Raw genomic sequence first — 20,310 nt, 5'->3', positions numbered from 1 at the left:
TGCATTTATTTAAAGACTGCATGTAGGCCTACCATTTTGACGTTTGTGTTACCTTACTTCTTTGGCCATATTAAAGGTTTTTATGAAAGATTATTTATATTTTTCAGCACATGCAGTCAGAGTTACAGAAAATAATAATAGTGCAACAAATAAGGGGATTATGTTTTATTTATTTTAATCAGGTTTGTTAAAAGTATGCTTGAATGATGATAGTTTATCTGCGCTACCATATATTTGCTATAACAATGAAAATATTTGAAAAACCTGTTAAAATCAAGTAATGATGCAATCCTTTAAATCTTAACTTTGAGTGCATCAGAATTAATTGGATGTAAAATTATTATCATGTGACATTTTATTTAACGTGACAAACAAAGACAGTGACACCAATGACACAATGAATCACCAATGACACACACAAGACCAAAGATCATTATTCTTCAACCATAATTAAGTAGATGAGACTAAATTATTATTTGGCATACAATCTAAATGAATAGCTTCGAATAAAGTTTATCTTGTCAAGCATGGTATACTAACTAAATTAAGTTGTTTATTCCATAAGTATTCTAGTTTATTTTTATTTTATTTTTTACATCCCCCTAACAGTAAAGTGGGTCATACCAGTGAGTTCAACTAAAGCTTCATATGAAACCATGAGATAAATGAGAAGATTTTGATACCTGAAAAGAGGCCATGGGCCCTTCTTCATAGATATTCATGAATTTGGAAGAAGGAAGTCGAGTGATGTCATCAGTATGATTTTTATTTTAAAATATTAGATTTTTGTTGAACGGAAACGCCAGTGACACAACTCCAGGGGACCACTACTTTCAAATATTAAAATCAAATATTGCCACATAGATGGCTCAAGACGACGTAATTGTTCAAATAACATATTGTTTTATTTTAAAATGTGAAGAAATTGTAACCCTAAAGTGTATTTCAAGTGTGATATTTCTGTAAAGGCTAGGGACAGAAAATGGACATTGTCATAAAATGACCCAGAAATGGTTTTGCATAAATTTTACCCGAGCTATTATTTTACATTACAGCATCTGTTCAAAACTTTACAATTTTAAAGCAAAACTGTGCTTAGTCGTCTTAAATCTTATTTATCCAAATATATTCAAACAGTATATTGTCCACCGACACACGCCAGCATGATGTATTCGTGGCGTGCGTATGTAATGTTATATATGTAGTCTATTTGTATATGCGTGCGTGTATGAAAAGTATCCTAAATGAAAACAGTGCAACCCAGTGTCACAAAAAAGACTTATGCATTATATGCTATATATGCATTATAATTATTTTTTCCACTTTAAAGCATTAGTTTCTTTTGTTCGTGATTTTTTTTTTTTTTTTTTTGATTTTTCTAAATAAAATCTGTACATTTATTCACGTTTCTATTATTTTTGTCTATTTAAATTATATTTACAAACTCACCACACACACACACACACACACACACACACACACACACACACACACACACACACACACACACACACTAATGGCCAATAACTGTAATTTATTGAAAGCCATCTTTTTTTCTGAAAAGATGACACCTTACACTTGAAGAGCGCACATTGTTTTATAATTTTACAGTCAAAAACAAATTATGTGAAAATCACCTATTTTAGCTTCAGGTTCTAAAAAGGGTTAATTCACTGTTCTCAAACCAAGCTCATACTCCACTCGACACAATGTTGGTAATCCCCCCAAAAATAAAATACCAGAAACTTTTCTAAACTATAGCAAAACAAAACATTAAACATTACTAAATCTCCCACTTAAAGGGATACTCCACCGTGTTTTCATATTAAACTATGTTTTTCCCTTAACTAAGACGAGTTGATACATACCTCTCTCGTCTCAGTGCGTGCACTCAATCGCTTTGGCGCGCGGTGACACTTTGAAAGCACTTAGCTTAGCCCATTCATTCATTCATTCATCGGAATACCATGGCAAGTGCTTGTAAGCACTTCGACTTCGGCGCAGTAATATCTTCACTAGAGGGAGCGGGGGCCGGTGAGAGGATTTTTCACGAGTGAAGATATTACTGCGCCAAGACGAAGTGCTTACAAGCACTTGCCATGGTATTCCGCCATACAATATAGTTATCCATTTTACACGCTTGGAAAAGAGCAACGTTTTGTTTTGTGTTACCGTCCTAGGTCGAGTTACACTACGCGAGTAACTGTATTTAAATAGGGAAAACGTGGAGGTGTTTGGTAGCTTCTCTGCTTGGCCCATATTGAATGAATGGGCTAAGCTAAGTGCTTTCAAAGTGTCACCGCGCGCCAAAGCGATTGAGTGCACGCACTGAGACGAGAGAGGTATGTATCAACTCGTCTTAGTTAAGGGAAAAACATAGTTTAATATGAAAACACGGTGGAGTATCCCTTTAACATTAATCTGGTACAAAACAATTTTAGCATTTACTCTCATTTTAAGTGTCATGGCAAAGCATGCTGGGGAATAGAGATCCCAGTCCAGTTTCAGTTAAATTTAAGTTTGTCTAATTAAAAGAAACAAGTTCATAGAACTCAAAACAATTCAACAATTCAACATAATTAAAATGTGTAAGTTTTGTGAACTCAAAAGAAAATAAAGTTCTAAATACTCATAAAAGTTAACTTGATTGAACTAATTTGTATAATTTAAGTTGGCCCATACTCAACTAATTTTGAGCGTTAGGGTTTACAGAAAATCAGTCCACATAAGCCTCTGTACTCCATGACACAGCATAAGTAAAGTTGTCTTGAGTGGATATTTAATCGTACTCGTCTTAAGGTCTTCAGAAGTCATAACTTCAGGGGTCAGTGGGGATCCCGAGAATATTTAATTTCCCTTAAAACCAAAGATTAAGCTAAAAGACACCAGTTGCCAGTGTTCCCACCAAAATCAAATAGTGTATATATTTGTATTACACTTTTTGTTGTGTTCTGACACAATGTCATTAATTGGTACTTTTTCTTTTATAAAATTTACTTTTTCTTACGTCTACAAAGTTTAAATTTCAATTAATTTCCTAGCAAGTATAAAGTAAAAAAAAAAAAAGATAAATATGCCTGACGCAATGTTTTTAAGAAATAGCTTCTGCAATACTCCAAACAGTTCCTCACACGATGACACCATTAAGGACGGTCAACGGCACACGTCAATCGATATCAATCGGTGAAAACACAGCGTATGTAAGGTATTTTTCCAAATATTTTGTATTACACTTTTCAAAGGATAATCTAGCTTTAAAGTTCGAATAAAAAAGTTAAAACCAATCATAGCTTCAGACCTGGTGTGTTCTGACACAAGGTCATTAACTGGTTATTTTTGTGTTATAATTGTAGCCTACTTATATAGAGTTAACACATGATGAAACAAGTGAATAATGCTACCAAATACGTCTGACACAATGTTTTTAAGAAAAGCAGTGTTTAAAATACAGATGATTTTTCTTTTGACAATCATACGTTTTAAAATTATACCCTGGGGGTTTAACATCCAATAAGTTGTAATTTATGCAAAGGTTTTATGTTTTATTAAGTCGTCATAAACCAAACACACCCAGATCCTCCCATAGTTGTAGTAACATTTACAATATGTAAATAGATTCTGTCAGATTTGTTAGAGTGCCTGTACCATATTATTATGAGGCAATCACATTTGAGGAATAATGCGATTTATATCATTTTTCCCCACTAGCGGATGACACCGTTTACATCTTGTTTCTTTGCACAGTTTATAGACGAAGACTACACTTTGAGCACTGTCAAACATGTTCATATAGGATTTCATGAACAAATACAGCATAAGAAAATTAAAAAAAAAGGAAAAATTTAAACTGTGATATTCTTTTAGGTCTGTCTACGAAGCGGTCACAAGACACATAATAGGCCCAACATGAAAAGTGAGTCTTGATGTTTTTCTGATACACATACGACTGTTACATTTAAAACAAACCTATCAATTAAGTTACGCATTACGAGTCAAGGTGTCGCAGACACACAATTTGTCATGTTTGTCCTCACAATTTGTGCTTCTTTAAGGAAAAAAACAACAACTGTTTTTGTTCCTCATCAGCAGAATACCAAATGATATCTGTTTCCTGTGTAATGTTAGTGAACCACTATTTGTAGAATGATATTGTAATGTATCGAGTTTTTGCCTCTGTTTTTGTGTTACTCGACATTATCTCAGTGTTTCTGGCAGTTTATTTGTTTATGTTTAACCGTGATACAATTTTCACGCCTCAAAGAATCTTATAGACGTAATTTTTTTTTTTTCTTCAGAATTTAGACTACTGTTTAAAAGTCAACGTGTAGGGTTATATACAATCGGTACACTGTGTTTTAATTTCACTATATATACAATTTAATAAATGCTTCAGGGACTGAACCTTTTAATTTTAAAAAGACATTTTAAATCTTCTAAAAACATTTTAATCTTTGGTAAAAATTTAACTTAAAGTCTGTCTATCCTTTTCTAAGGGCATGTTATGGATATATAGCAAACAATTCAGGCATGTTTTGACCGTGTAATGTTTAATCAAAATTCTGCTGGAATATTAATTTATTATATTAATTTGATGATATTATATTTAACTTAAAGACATGAAGTGTGTTGAGTCTTAAATTAGTCTCCATGTTAATGATGTTTGGATGATTATTAAAAGTCCAATCTTAAAGTGTAATTGTTACTCTCACTGGTAATATGTATAATAATTAATCAATCAGAAACATGCATTAGGAGTGCATCATGCATTTTCTCTCTCTCTCTCTCTCAGGGGAAGTGGGCGTCTCTGACACATTCAGCTCTTCATGTTAAACATGTAACCAGGAAAGAAACACTCAAAACTCTTCTGAACACACATCGAGAGCTTCAGAAGAACTGAATCTACTAACAACAGAGAAGATCATTTAATAAGAGAAAAGAATGAAGATCATCTGGACTTTCACTCTGCTGATGATTCCTGGTAAGAATCTGAACTCAGAGTAGATCAATAAATATAGCACAGAATTGGTATTTTCAGTATTTTACTTCAGATCAAGTTTTTCTATTGACTGTTGAAGAAAGTTAATTTCTGTGTAAATTAAAGTGTTTTAATGCTGGTTTGTTGTAGGTGTCGTGAGCTCCATGAGTGTGACAGGATATTCAGGAGGAGGAGTCACGATCAAATGCAGATATATAAAAAAATATAAAGGAAATGAAAAGTATTTTTGTAAAGGTGAATGGTCAGAGTGCACAGACCAAATCAAGACTGAGGAAGATAAATGGGTTCAATCTGGAAGATTCTCTCTGTTTGACGACAGAAGTTCATCAGTCTTCACTGTGACCATCAGAGATCTGAGAGAAGAGGATTCTGACACGTACTATTGTGGAGTTGAAAGGGTTGGACTAGATCCCCACACTGAAGTGAGGCTGAAGGTTTTAACAGGTGAGTAACTGAGACCCTCAAACTCATGATGATCTCCACAACATCACGATACTCAACACTGACTGTAATTACTGATGTTCACATGTGAAACTCATAAAAGACGTGTTTGCTATTAAATGAAGATGAAGTATCATTACTGACTTGATTTTTTACACACTGATATCTGGGTTTGTGTTGAACAGGTAAAAAAATCAGAAGTGTGACGGGATATTCAGGAGGAAACGTCATTATAAACTACAAATATGAGATGAAAAACACAAATCCTGTGATAGACGTCTGTAAAACTGCAGATCAGTGTTTTACTGTAATAAACACTAACAGAAGAGCAGAATGGAAACATGACAGACGATTCTCCGTTCATGATGACAGATCTGCAGGACTCTTACTTCTGTTTATCAGAGATCTGAATGAGAACGACTCTGGAGAATATAAGATTATAGTCAAAGTTTCTGAAGATTACAGTTTCTTCTCTGAGTTTAATCTGGACATTAAGAAGGGTGAGCTGCTTTCAGTCATTTATGCATTATTTGACAGAATCCATGAATATATCTGGTGATTGTAACATTGCTGCACTTTATCTGGATCTTAAACAGGATTGTTGTGTGAAGAGCATCAGTCTATCAGCTTCTGCAGGAGGATCTGTGAACATCACCTGCAAATACCCACAATCCCACATTCGTGATGTGAAGTTTCTGTGCTGGAGATCTGGAGCTGATCTCTGTGCTAAAGAGACGTCTGTGAAGGAAAGCAGAAGATGGAGGGATGAGGGAAAGATCCGGCTGTATGATGACAGAGGACAGCAGCTCCTGACGGGAAGCATCAGTCATGTGACTGAAGAAGATTCAGAATACTGGTGTGGAGTTCAGTCTGATCAAGGACACAAGATCTTCATCACACGAGTCCTGATCAATGTTACAGGTACGGATGATTTTCTCAGTGACGTGTGTCTTGCATCATGTTGCTTGAATGTGGAAACAGAATGAAGAACCAGGTTTATTCTGTTCTTGTAGATTTGCACACAGGATTATTTTAATGTAGAAGTAACATGATGTCTGATAAAACGAATTCACAAACCACAGTTACAAAAGAGGAAGTGTCCTCACAAATCTGAGCTGCAGTCAGTATTACTTCAGTCTCTGCAGTTAAAAGTGTTTAGATCTATGGTGCTGTTCTACAAATGCACTGGTCACGTGTTTGTGATAGTTTTATTCGTCATGTCACTCTTTATATGTATAATGTAATTGGTTGATTTGAAACATCAGTTGATGTTCAGATGTTTTTGTCCTGTTCTGGTACATTCATATTCTTATTTCCTACCATTTGGGGAAACCCTGTTATAGATTGTGTTGTAGATATAGATCAGGGGTGCTCAATCCTGTTCCTGGAGATCTGCAGAGTTCAGATCCAACCCTGATCAAACACACGTGTCTGTAATGATTGTGCTTCTGCAGATCTTCATTAGCTGGTTCAGCTGGGTTTGATCAGGGATGAAGCTGAACTTTGCAGGAAGACAGATCTCTGGGAACAGAATTGAAGACCCCTGTAGTAGATCAACCATTGATGAAGATACTGAAATATCTACTTGTCATATTCTTGAAGAGATACAGCAGTGTGTGAACTCAGGAACTGGACATCTGAACAAAGTGTGAAAGTTTGTGTGGTCATTTGGTGTTGCATCATTAGTGTGGCAATTTGGACAGTATTACCACAGTCTTTTTTACTTTAGTACTAGTGTTGTAATTCACATACATTACAAGTGCAGATTTCAATATTTCTGTTAGTTTCTGAAGTTAAGGGTGCTTACAGATTAAATTTTTTTATTTTTTATTTATTTATTTTTGTCCTTCATTTGTGCTGTTTTGTTTTATTCACGATGAGAAAACATATGTGCTTATTAATAAGTTCCTCAAACTTACAGCACAACAGCTTGGTTTTGTTTTGTGGGTGTCTGTGCGTCAGAAAACATGAATTATGGGTAGAGAAATGACATCAGTAACCATTAAAATACATGATGTCAAGATCTGTGTCTTGTGCAAAATAAAAAAATAAATAAATTAAATCTTTCGAAAAAAACAAACAAATTAATCTCTCCATTGTTCTATTGTTTTGGATACAGATGTTCTAAAAACGACATCGTCACCATCATCATCATCGGCTTCTGTTTTCAAAACTTCTACATCTAACATCACATCAGTGTCTCCTAACATGTCAACAGGTGCCCTTGTGCTGAAATATAAACATACAATCTGATATTTAGCTTTCTTTAGATTCTCTTATTATCATCTCTAGTTTTTTCAGGCTCTTCTCTGATCATTCCTCTGGTTCTGGTTCTTCTGGTTCTGATCATCGTTGGACTCTTATTACTGTTTCTCTGTAAGAAGTATCAGTCTCAAGGTAAAACTCCTTCCTAACTACTTTAGATATACAGTAGAAACTTTCAATTTATACTAAGATTAAAACAAAGATTTGTTTTTCCAATTTGAACAATCATTTACAAAATACATAATTGTTGAAATGTGATATAATGTCATTGATTAAAGGACGCTTGTTTTTGGCAGGTGGTGATTCGTCGTCTCAGACTGGACCAGGAAAACATGAAGGCCCTCCTGATTCTTCTAACTGTGTTTACGCTACAGTTGAGAAAGGCACTGGTGACTCTCAGCGCTGCATCACATCTGCTGAGGATCTGAATTACGCAGTGGTGAATTTCCACAAGAAATCTGACTGTCCTGACAGTGTCAGTTTCAGGAATAATCAGGATTACAGTGAATACGCTGCTGTCAGTCATCTCACTGCTTGACAAGCCACAGTAGAATATAAATGAACTGAATGTTTATTTATCACCTTGTCTTTGGCATAAAATTTCTATGCTTGATATTTTTATTACTAATACTATTAGGTCATGTACGCCCCAGAGCCTTCTGCCATGTCAATCCCAGAGCAAGCACTTATTGATCTGGATACCCTAGAATGGACTCCCAACCCTGGGCTCTCTCCTTCCTCACCGGTCGCTTGTTGTAAACTCTGGTTTCTTGGCCCTTCCTCTTCCGCTGGTGCAGTCCAGTCTCATAGCACCACTTCTTCTGCTGGTCCCGTCCAGTTCCCAAGCTTCTGCCTCCTTCACTTGTTCCCTGGTTCTGTCTGGCTTCCTGGCTGTACCCCATCCATCCCTCCATCTTCACTGTGGTCCCCTGTCCTTAAGACTCCGCCTTGGTCTGTCATTACCCTGGCTCCACCACAGGCTTCTGGGCCTGTGGCTTGCCTGAGCTCTCCATTCCTTCTGTTCCACCAGGATACTCCATCCCTCTGGCTCTGCCTGCATCCTCACTCCCACCGGCTACACCACGGTCTTTCAAGCCCCCAGCTTCATTTCAGTCCTCAAATTCACCAGCTCAACCTTGGCCCTCCATTCCAGTGGCACCACCCTGATTCTCCAGCCCTCTGGCTCCACCTTCATCCTCACTCCCACCGGCTCCACCTCAGCCCTCATATCCACCGGCGCAACCTTGGCCCTCCATTCCAGTGGCACCACCCTGATTCTCCAGCCCTCTGGCTCCACCTTCATCCTCACTCCCTACGGCTCCACCTCAGTCCTCAAATCCTCCGGCTCGACCCTGGCCCTAGGACTGCACTGACTAATGCTCTGCCATGGGTCTTCATCCCTCCGGCTCCATCAAGGCATCCCACTCCGCCCATTACATCTGGGCCTTCTCCATCCCAATCTAATTTATCATTATTCTGTACATTTATACTCCTGAGTTTGTTCTATTAACTGTCAGGCTTTACCTTGCTGCATTTGTGTTTGCTGCTGTTACACCAGATTATGTGCCCATTGATTTCTGTGACCGCAGTAGGCACTGTTGTGATGGTAGAGCTTAGGGTGACAACAGCACCTACTATGGTCACATAATTTGGTCTAACACCGGAACCGTTGGAATTGTCTTGTTTAATAAAACTTTTGCAGTAGAGATCCTCATCTTAAACTTAACACCTTTAGTGTAACAGAAAATGTGAGAGATATTCTGACAAATACAGGAAGAGAGGAAGTCAGAAACAGGAAGTCTTTGTCAAATTCTTCTATAGAACATTTTGTTGGGAAATGTTTTACCAGAGATAAAGAGCAAAGACTGAGGAGAAAGAGCATCTTTACATTCACTCTGCTGATAATACCTGGCAAGAATCTCAGTGCTCCTCAGTGATCTTCATTTCTGAGGTTTTGGTTTTGCTCCTAATTGGTGTTCTGATGTTTCTAGTGGCTGTAAGAAAGAATAAACAGACTCACAGCGATTACATTTTCATATCTTGTATATTTTGTATTAGTTCATACTAATGCTGAATGTCTGTCTACAAGAGATTCAGATTCATCATCATCATCATCGCCCTCTATTGGCCTCCACTATACAGACATGAGAGTATTTACGTAATTCCAGTCAAATCGGAGAGAACTAACAAGCTTCCAGTCTTCCTTCCCAATGGTTCAACTCTCTGCTGGGTTTTCACACTTTTCTCTTTTGCTTAAGCTATTAAAGGTAAGGCCGGCAATTTCTGGAGTGGCTAGCAATAGCAAGTTAGCTTTGAAATCAGAGAATTTTGAAAGCCACACCTTCTTCAAAACACATGAATGCACAAACCAAAGTTTGCAAAGCATCTCGAGACGAGAGACAGCGTAAAGCTACCTCATGTCTCAAAGCATGTAACATTACATTACAATAATAATATAAACATCTTAAAGAGCACTGGTCTGCAGATTAATTTCGCCGTTGATAGTGTTGCCATTGAAATTCAGGATAAGCTGGTTGTTTCGGTTTTTCACCCACCAAAATAGCAGGCATAATATCCAAAATCAGTTAACTCAAAGTTTTTGCTGACACTCACAATAAAAACACAAACTAACACAAATTTTCTTACATTCACTATGATATTCATTAGAATCTGCATGAAAACAAGAGATGAAAACTTCAGCCAGATGGCGCTCTTTCTCAGTGTTTAATTTAGTACTGAGCCGAAGGAGTTCAATATGATGTCATTCTTTAAAAAACCCTTACTAACAGCCCTCTTGCACATAGAGAACATTCAGCATAAAAAAGACAAACATCCTGTGACTGAACAGAAACTCATAATTGTGAAAAGTACAGTTACTTGTACAGTTACTCCATTATTAATACCGTTTATAATGCACATAATGGACAGCTAAAGTGGGCGTGTCTAGAGTCACTGGCCACTCAGGAGGTCGTATGATGATCAAGTGTGAACATCCTCAACACAAAACCAAGCCAAAATACATCTGTAATTCAGTTTCATGGAACTTATTGCTTTTATAAATATCTGCTCACTACAGAAGTCTCATCTGTTCAAATAAACTGATTTATGATTTGTTGATGTATGTAATGTTTCACTGAAGGTCACTTATCCAGCATCATAAGACATTTGTGAAGTGTAATTTGATGTTGATGATGACAGAAGATCATCAGGACAGACTGTGAATGTGTGTGTGTATCGTGATGAATCTCTGAAGAATCTCTGTCCGTGGAGCTGAACACCTGAACGACTCTCTTCCACCAGCAGGAGATCAGACTCACATTTTACTCTTGAAAATATGCTCAGCTGTTTTTCTCTGGCTGTTTTATGATTTATGGAGTGATAAAAAGAGAAATCCAAAACACCTTATGTAAAAAAAAAAACATAAAAAAAAAAACAAAAAAAAAAACTAAATTAATTCAAATTCAACAAAATTAAACAAGAGTTCTAATGTTCAGATTTCTGTTTTAGAAATGCTCCTATAAAATACTCCATTTGCATATTTAAACATACCATTTCAGAAAACTTGTAATACAAAATAATCGTATTGTACTGTTATTAATCATGTCATTTGTTCTCTGTTTGTCCTTGGACTTTGTTATACTTCCTGTTTCCTGTTCTGTCGGCCATATTTGTAGTCCTCTTATAGTTTCTCATGTTGGTTTCAGGTGTGTCATTAGCTTGATTTCTTGTTAAGCTTGTTAGTCCCTGTGTATATAAATGTTTGGAGCTGGAGGGCTATAGAAGTCTTCCCACTGTCTACCTCTCAGTCTCCAGGCTCTCTTCTTTTTGTGGAGCGTCTAGAATCCTGTCATTAAGAGGGGCTCTTTCATGTGATCTCTGTGTTTGTCCCTGGACTTTGTTGTACTTGTTTTCTATTATGTCAGTCATATCTCACTGTGATATGAATCATGTTGATCAATCAGAAACCTGCACTTATAGTTGTAATGTGAACCGCTGCTGTTTGTGAATGTTTCCATCAGATGTCACTGTCAACTGAAGCACATGTGAAGCATTAGTTTCACTTCCCACTTTATTAATCTCTCTTTCTCTTTTTTTTACTGCAAAGTGATGAAGTGGATTTGAAAGAGTTGACACCTTTTTATGAGCCATTGATAACAGCTTGGAAAAAGACATTTATTTTACACAGAGATATTTTACAACCTGAGGACTGGATAATGGGAGAACCGCTGTTCCATAATCCATTAATAAGAACAAAGATTTTGTCCTCTAAATCTGTGGAAAGCTGTTTTGTGAAGGCTGGGTATGTTAAGTTGGGGGATCTGAGAAGTGGTGATGACTGGACATCTGGACTGGACTGAACTGGACTGGACAGTCTTTGCAGAGTGTTACGGGGTTGAGATCTCTTCGACTTCAGAGACGAATGATGGAGGAGGTGTGGGCAGCTCTACCTGGTGCCTGCAGAGAGGCACTGTCACAGGACTGGAATGGGCACTATACATTTCCACCCATCAAAGTATCTGCTGCTGTGCAAGAGGAGATGGAGGAAACTGGACATTCGATTTTATCATTTGAGTACCCCGAGTTGGGGAGTTTTCAAGATATTAAGAAGAAAGAACTCTATGTAACGTGTGTAAAAATTACTCATCAGACTGTGCTAAGAGGAGTGAAGATTTGGAGGTGGTCAGAAGTGTTTGGGACAAATTGTAAGGCATGTTGGAGGTCTCTATATAAGTTGCCTGTTGAAAAGCGTACTGCAGACTTGCAGTGGAGACTGATGTTCGGGGCTATAGCTATAACAGACACGTGGCACACCTCAATCAAGCAGTGGGGACAGGGTGTTTATTTTGTGGCTTAGAAGAAACGGTTAATCACTTAATTATTGATTGTTTTAGGTTGGAGGGAATGTTTAATTTTTTAACACAAGTTTTTATAAAGTTTGGGGAGAATTTTTCTTATCAGAATTTTATAAGAGGTCCAATTTATAATTTTCAAGAAAGGAGGAAAAAATGTTTACTGAATTTTCTGTTGGGATCAGCTAAGTTGTCCATGTGGAAAACTAGAAAAAAGAAAATGTTAGGTATAGGTCCAATTAATGCTGAAATGGTACTAAAAGGGATGATAACATGCTAGAATCAAGATAGAGTATACATATTATAAATTGGTCAGTGACATTGTAATGTCTTCTGAAATTTGGTCAGTGGGGGGAGTACGTTGTTAAATTGGAGAAAATGAAATATTGTTTTTAAATGTGTAGAAATAGAAATTTTATTTATGAAATTAAATTTTTGTAAGATAATTGTATTAAGGTAAAAGGACAAATGGTCTAATAAAGATATTGTTAAGACCCTCTCTCTCTCTCTCTCTCTCTCTCTCTCCCCTCCCTCTCTCTCTCTCTCTCTCTCTCTCTCTCTCCCCTCCCTCTCTCTCTCTCTATGTCTCTCTCTCTCTCTCTCTCTCTCTCTCAGGGGAAGTGGGCGTCTCTGTCACATTCAGCTCTTCATGTTAAGCATGTAACCAGGAAAGAAACACTCAAAACTCTTCTGAACACACATCGAGAGCTTCAGAAGAACTGAATCTACTAACAACAGAGAAGATCATTTAATAAGAGAGAAGAATGAAGATCATCTGGACTTTCACTCTGCTGATGATTCCTGGTAAGAATCTGAACTCAGAGTAAATCATGAAAAACAGCACAGAATTGATGAGGAGAGTCTTTAACTTCAGTTCATGTTGTGGAATTCAAGAAGCGGTCCTAATTGAATTTTAATGCTGGTTTGTTGTAGGTGTCGTGAGCTCCACGAGTGTGACAGGATATTCTGGAGGAGTCGTCAACATCACATGCAAATATAAAAAAGAATATACAGCAAATGCAAAGTATTTTTGTAAAGGAAAGAGGCCAGATAAACCCAAGTATGAGTGGTGCTCTGATCTCATCAGGACTAATGAAACAGATAAATGGGTTCAGTCTGGAAGATTCTCTCTGTATGACGACACAAGATCAGAAGTCTTCACTGTGACCATCAGAGATCTGAGAGAAGAGGATTCTGGGATGTACCAGTGTGCAGTTGATATAACTACAAAAAAAGATTCCTACACTGAAGTGAATCTGAAGGTTTTAACAGGTGAGTAACTGAGACCCTCAAACTCATGATGATCTCCACAACATCACACATAATGACAGTAATAATAATGAACACCTCTAGATGCGAATAGACCAGATGAAATTAAAAACCAAACTCTTTAAAATAAAGGTTCCGCAAGTTTTTTCCCCCAGGATTCAATGGATGTTGAAGGTTCTTCATGAAACCATAAATTACAATTAAGAACCTTTATTTTTGAGAGTGCAGAGCAAACATGAGATCTTTAACATTATAAAGTCAATTGAATGTCAATTAAAATTTTCCATGGACTCTTAGTTTGTATTATATTCAATTTGTTCCTTATTTCATTCCCTGTGCTTATGTTCTGTTTCCCTTGGTTTAATAATGTCAGCACAACAGTTTATTCTGACTGTACTGCAAATCTGTAAATCAAATGCTTATTATAATATTTAAATGAACACAATCACAATTTATTATATTCATAATGTCATTTATTGCCAGCAGTTTATACACCCGCTGTAAAAAAAAATAATGCTGTTACAAAATTTACAATTGACAATTGACAGTAATAATAATGAACACCTCTAGATGCTAATAGACCAGATAAAATGAAAAAACAAACTCTTCAAAATAAAGGTTCCGCAAGTTTTTTCCCCCCAGGATTCCATGGATGTTGAAGGTTCTTCATGAAACCATAAATTACAATTAAGAACCTTTATTTTTGAATAAAATTTTCCATGGACTCTTAGTTTGTATTATATTAAATTTGTTCCTTATTTCATTCCCTGTGCTTATGTTCTGTTTCCCTTGGTTTCCATGGTTTTTGATTATTCTCACATCGGTTTCAGTTTTAGGTCTTTATGTGTGTGATATATAGTTTGTTCCTTATAGCTTGTTTGATGAATCATTGTGTTAATAAAAACCTCAACTTTATTCTCTACTGGACCAAATTGTGAGATTTATTAATCATTGTTTTGCTGATAACAGAAAGCATGTTTTCAGTAGTAAATAATGTCAGCGTAACAGTTTATTCTGACTGTACTGCAAATCTGTAAATCAAATTCTTATTATAATATTTAAATGAACACAATCACAATTTATTATATTCATAATGCAATTTATTGCCAGCAGTTTATTCACCCGCTGTAAAAAAAAAAAAAAAAATGCTGTTACAAAATTTACAATTGACAATTGGCAGTTTTGGTTGTCAGCAAGCCTGTAAATCATCAACTACAATAATACTGTAAAAACAGCAAATCAAGAGCAGCTGTGAAACAGATCTTTAATGTAATCTACTTTACAGTGTTACTGTAATAATATCATGCACTGAATTAAAAACTGTTGTGTGTGAAACATATATGATGGTTGAATAATGTGTGAAAGACATCAGCGTCTGTGAGAAAGGGGAAGTGGAGGATCTGTGTGAGTGGAGAAAGAACGAAAACACTGTTTGCACTGTAAAACCCAACAAGTTAAGCTAACTCATTTCATTTGAGGAAACCGATGGCCTTAATTCAATTAAGTTTATAAAAAACAATAGTTATGAGTACTCTGAACTTATTTTAATCGAATCCACTAAAACAATAATACAAAGTCAAATTCAATAAGTTAAGCTAACTTATTACATTTGAGGACACCGATTGCCTTAATTCATTGTAAAACCCAACAAGTTAAGCTAACTCATTTCATTTGAGGAAACCGATTGCCTCAATTCAATTAAGTTTATAAAAACAATAGTTATGAGTACTCTGAACTTATTTCAGTTGAGTTTACTAAAAGTAGATATACATTGCAGTCAATAAATTAAGTGATTAATTAAGTGATTATTGAGCATTAGTGATTAAAGGGTTAGTTCACCCAAAAATGAAAATTCTGTCAGTAATTACTCACCCTCATGTTGTTCCAACCGCGTAAGACCTTCGTTCATCTTCGGAACACAAATTAAGATATTTTTGATGAAATCTGAGAGCTGATCACTCCTCCATAGGCTGCTAGGTGACCGAAACTTGCTGGCCCAGAAAAGTTATTAAAGAGATCGTTAATATAGTCCAAGTGACTACAGTGGCTTAATCTTAAGTATATCAAGCGACGAGAATACTTTTTGTGCGCAAAAACAAACAAAAATAACGACTTTATTCCACTATTCATTTCCTTGCGGTTGGAACAACATGAGGGTGAGTAATTACTGACAGAATTTTCATTTTTGGGTGAACTAACCCTTTAACACCTGCTGTTAACGAGCAGAATCAATGAAGGAAAGAGAAACACAAGAACTACAACTGACTTCCAACCACAGCCTTAGATGAAATCAACTCAAGATAAAAGACGTTTAAATCTCTAAAGATCTCAGCAGAGGAGGATTAAACCACTACACAAACAGCATTACCAGCTTCACTTATTACTAAACAGTTTGACTTTTGTCATGTTTCTACAAAAGTTGTTATTGAGAATGAACAGAGGGTTAGATGATAATGATTTATTGAGTTTCATTTAAAGACACCATGATAGTGATCCGTGTTTGCTTTAGTTGGGCTCTTGACCCTTGACTTTATAACACCAGTTTTTCCTCTGGCTGCTGTAACTGAGTGTTTATAAAACACATTTGTTATGGCACATACGCCAAAAGAAAATATGAGCATGTGGTTGTGTTAAGATGATAAAAATCATCGTTTAGTGTCTTGATTCTCTGATCATTTCCAGAGCCTAATCTCTGATTAGACAGATGATGTATTACTTGTATTAATCATTATAATAGAACTGATTCTGTTGTAAGACCCATTGTTGTGACAATCAGATTTTAAAAACCTCTATGGTATCATGCTGACTTACACAGTAATCAAGAATCAGCATATGAATCTCAACAATGGTGACCATTAAAAAAATGATTTATGCCACAATGCATGCTGGGAGCCATGGATAAGTTTTGTATTATGCTAGTACCCAGCATGCATTGCAGCATGAATCAGTTTTTAATGGTCACCATTGTTGAGATTAATATGCTGATTCTTGATGTCTGTGTGAGTCTTAGTAATGCAATACCTTTTTGTGCACAACTATTTGTAAAATCCTTCATATTATCTAATGGTCACAACATGGCTAGCTCTTATGCTGTAGAAACACAGTTTTGAGTGAAACTAATATGTTGCCCTTTTAATCAGAGATCAGACTCTGAATGAAATCAGTGGATCAAGCCACTAAATGATGATTGTCATCATCAGTCCTTCATCATCAACACCAGATCAGACTTCTCCTTGCCTTTTGTGCCATAACAAATATGTTTTATAAACACTCAATTATAGCAGCCAAAGAAAATCTTCAAGAGCTCAACTAAAGCAAACGCTGATCTCCATCATGGTGACCTTAAATGAAACTCAAATCATCAACTTCTAAACCTTTGTTAATTCTAATAAGAACTTCTGTAGACGAATGGCAGTAATAAAGTCAAACTGGTTAGTAATAAGTGAAGCTTGTAATGTTGTTTGTGGAGTTGTTTAATCCTCCTCTGCTGAGATCTTGAGATATTTAATGTCTTCTTTCATCTCCAGTTGATTTTGCTGTGTCTGAAGTCAGTTGTAGTTCTTGTGTTTCTCTTTCCTTCAGTGATTCTGCTTGTTAACAGCAGGTGCTCATCACTAATGCTCAATCATCACTTAATTAATCACTAAATTATACAATTATCATTCTGGGATCTAGAAATGTTCTATAACTCATTCAGTTTGAGTTCTGTTTCAGTCATTCAAGTTTCGGTAATATTTGAGTGCTGTGAACTCAATTGTATTTAGTTAATATTACTGTTAGGTTTTACAGTGTGTGACACTGAGTTTTCTGTGTTTTAGAGACAAACCATCACAGAACAACATCATCATCATCATCATGGTTTAATTCTCCAGCGATCACATCTGCGTCTCCTGGAACAGGTACAAACACACTCTGAAACACACTCATCTGTGTCTGTGGTTGAGATGGTGACTCTCTGGTGTTTTCAGGCTCTCCTCTGACGGTCAGTGTGTGTGTGTGTGTGCTTCTGATCATCACTGGACTCGTGTTAGTGACCGTGACTCTCGTCAGGAGGCGTCGCTCTCACAGTAAAACTCATTCTTCCATCTTTACTCTCTTTAAAAGGACTTTTTAAACTCATACATTTACATTCATATAGACCTTTTTATTTCCCCTTTTGTTCATACAATAACTCCAGCTTGTTCATTTGTTCTTGTCTTTGACAGATCCGTCTTCCAAAAGATCTCAAGTCACACCAGGAAACAATGAAGAGGTTTGTAGAATTACTGTGATTGGAAAAAAAAAGTTTGTTTTAATCAATAATGAGAATGAATTACATTACCTGATGATTTAAATACTGAGGATCTCCAGAGCTGTGTTAAATATTCAAATTATTATTAAATACATAAATGATTTGTCTCCCTTCAGGTTTCTCACGCTGGTTGTGATCACAAAGAGATTAAAGACGCCCAGAGAGAATTACCCACAAGCCCCTCTGATTCCTCTGCTACAGTTGAGAAAGGCACTGGTGACTCTCAGCGCTGCATCACATCTGCTGAGGATCTGAATTACGCAGTGGTGAATTTCCACAAGAAATCTGACTGTCCTGACAGTGTCAGTTTCAGGAATAATCAGGATTACAGTGAATACGCTGCTGTCAATCATCTCACGACAGCAGATAAACTGATGCATTTACAGTAAATATGCAGACTGATTCAAAAGGGTCTAATCCCTTATCTTATTTTCAATAAGACATCAACATCTAAACCTCTGTTAATTCTCAATAAGAACTTCTGTAGACGTCTGACAGAAATAAAGTCAATCTGGTTAGTAATAAGTGAAGCTGGTAATGCTGTTTGTGGAGTTGTTTAATCCTCCTCTGCTGAGATCTTCACAGATTTAATGTCTTCTTTTCTCTTCAGTTGATTTCATCTAAGACTGTGACTGAAGTCAGTTGTAGTTCTTGTGTTTCTCTTTCCTTCAGTGATTCTGCTTGTTAACAGCAGGTGTTCATCACTAATGCTCAATCATCACTTAATTAATCACTTAATTATCTCATTAACTTTAACTCTGATTAAGAGTTACTTTAACACTCTTTAGAGTGGGACCTTATGTGCTCTGAGCAGAGTTAATTTTTCTGTGTAGCCAAGTCAGAAGTGTGACAAATGAAAACTTTGATAAGCTAGAAAATGAAATAATATAATTGGCTGATTTTAAGTTTGTCAAACTATTCTTAGCATGAATATGAAGATTTTATTTTAGCATTAAGCATGAAAATTAACAAAAAATAATTTCAAATTCATTTTGTGTATTAAAGATGTGACATCATCTTGACTTGCAACTGTAGATTTTATTTCCATATAAGCATCATCTAATGATGCACTGACATTAATATTTGACATTAAGAGTGACACTCAACAAATAAAAACATAAAGCAACATTACAATGCAGGAAGTGTTTAGTGTTTGTGATGAACAGGCTGTTCTCACACCAGCTCAAAACCACAAACAAATGAGCTGAAGATTCAGAGTCTCAGTAAGAAACACAAAACTCAACAGAGACAAATGAAGAAGAACATGTTTTATGTGTAAGTCTGCAGAAGAGACTAAAATACACTCTTGTTACTGCAGAATAATCTAGGTTCATAAAACATAATAATAAATGAAATGTGAAGCATGAACATTTACAATACTAAACTAGTTCCTTTATGACAAACATTGCAAACAGAGTTCTAAAATGTTTTTACTCACACTTTAAAACAATGTTTAATAACCCATAAGTGTGAAAACATACATTTATGACGGATAGAAAAGGGCTGAAAATGAACATTATACATTTTAATATTTCATTCATGTGTATCTCTTAATTTGTTTTCTCTAATAAGCACTGTGTGTGTTTGTGTGTTTTATTTACAGGTTTCTCCATGATCATCATTATTTGTGTGTGTGTGAGTCTGCTGCTGATTGGTGGATTCACTCTGACTGTGTGTAAATTAAGACATAAGAGACAAGGTTTTATCATTTATTATCTGTTGAAACAAATTAATAATTAAAGTTATTTGAGTTTCTCTGTTCTGCTTCAATGAGCAACAGTAAAATCTCAATGAGTTTCTGTCTCAGATGCTGCTGTCCGTCTCCAGTTTGATCTAGTTGGTCTATGTTTTACTAATTGATTCATTTTGTTTTGGGTAATTAGGAAGAACCTCGACATCAGAAAAGAGAAAGAGGGAGAAAAATACATTGGTGAGTCACAGTGTGTGTGTGTGTGCGTGTATGTGTGTGTGTGTTTGTACATATGTTGTGCTTATGTGATGTTTTCTCCTTTTATTGTACATTTTCTCTCTATTTTTCATGCTCAGATTAACAGTCATGATGAACTACCCACAATCCCCTCTGATGAGCTCCTGTACGCGTCTGTCAGTTTCCAGAAGCATGAAGAGTCTCTCAGTGAAGCTTCAGTCACTGTCAGTAAGAACGAGCTTTACTCTGATTACGCCACGGTCAGTCGCCG

General features: G+C 36.2%; 2 protein-coding genes and 1 long non-coding RNA gene across 4 annotated transcripts in view; all 3 read left to right on the top strand.

The window, feature by feature from the left end:
• LOC311077679 overlaps nucleotides 1-20,310 on the top strand; it is a 47,578-nt gene that overhangs the window by 9,249 nt on the left and 18,019 nt on the right. The gene's annotated exons all lie outside the window — the stretch shown is intronic.
• Nucleotides 4,917-6,023, top strand: LOC311077677 (CMRF35-like molecule 5). The gene is made up of 3 exons (XM_084106263.1): nucleotides 4,917-4,978; nucleotides 5,126-5,440; nucleotides 5,623-6,023. Exons 1-3 carry the CDS (start codon nucleotides 4,939-4,941, stop codon nucleotides 5,994-5,996), a joined length of 729 nt encoding a protein of 242 aa, XP_083962389.1. The 5' UTR covers nucleotides 4,917-4,938; the 3' UTR covers nucleotides 5,997-6,023.
• On the top strand, nucleotides 13,261-18,634 carry LOC311077674 (uncharacterized protein). The gene is made up of 6 exons (XM_084106260.1): nucleotides 13,261-13,356; nucleotides 13,486-13,824; nucleotides 17,640-17,720; nucleotides 17,790-17,888; nucleotides 18,027-18,073; nucleotides 18,229-18,634. Exons 1-6 carry the CDS (start codon nucleotides 13,317-13,319, stop codon nucleotides 18,499-18,501), a joined length of 879 nt encoding a protein of 292 aa, XP_083962386.1. The 5' UTR covers nucleotides 13,261-13,316; the 3' UTR covers nucleotides 18,502-18,634.

This window comes from Abramis brama (genome assembly GCF_963993115.1).
Source record: "Abramis brama genome assembly, chromosome: 2".
Classification (NCBI taxonomy): domain Eukaryota; kingdom Metazoa; phylum Chordata; class Actinopteri; order Cypriniformes; family Leuciscidae; genus Abramis; species Abramis brama.
Note: the sequence above shows the minus strand (reverse complement) of the source record. Positions and strands in the feature narration are given on the sequence as shown.

Bases quoted from the DNA above. Each gene is read 5' to 3' on its own strand.
- LOC311077677 (XM_084106263.1), top strand. From the start codon at position 4,939: ATGAAGATCATCTGGACTTTCACTCTGCTGATGATTCCTG. The intron at 4,979-5,125 runs GTAAGAATCTGA...GGTTTGTTGTAG, and splicing joins CACTCTGCTGATGATTCCTG to GTGTCGTGAGCTCCATGAGT. The intron at 5,441-5,622 runs GTGAGTAACTGA...TGTGTTGAACAG, and splicing joins GAGGCTGAAGGTTTTAACAG to GTAAAAAAATCAGAAGTGTG.
- LOC311077674 (XM_084106260.1), top strand. From the start codon at position 13,317: ATGAAGATCATCTGGACTTTCACTCTGCTGATGATTCCTG. The intron at 13,357-13,485 runs GTAAGAATCTGA...GGTTTGTTGTAG, and splicing joins CACTCTGCTGATGATTCCTG to GTGTCGTGAGCTCCACGAGT. The intron at 17,889-18,026 runs GTAAAACTCATT...TGTCTTTGACAG, and splicing joins CAGGAGGCGTCGCTCTCACA to ATCCGTCTTCCAAAAGATCT.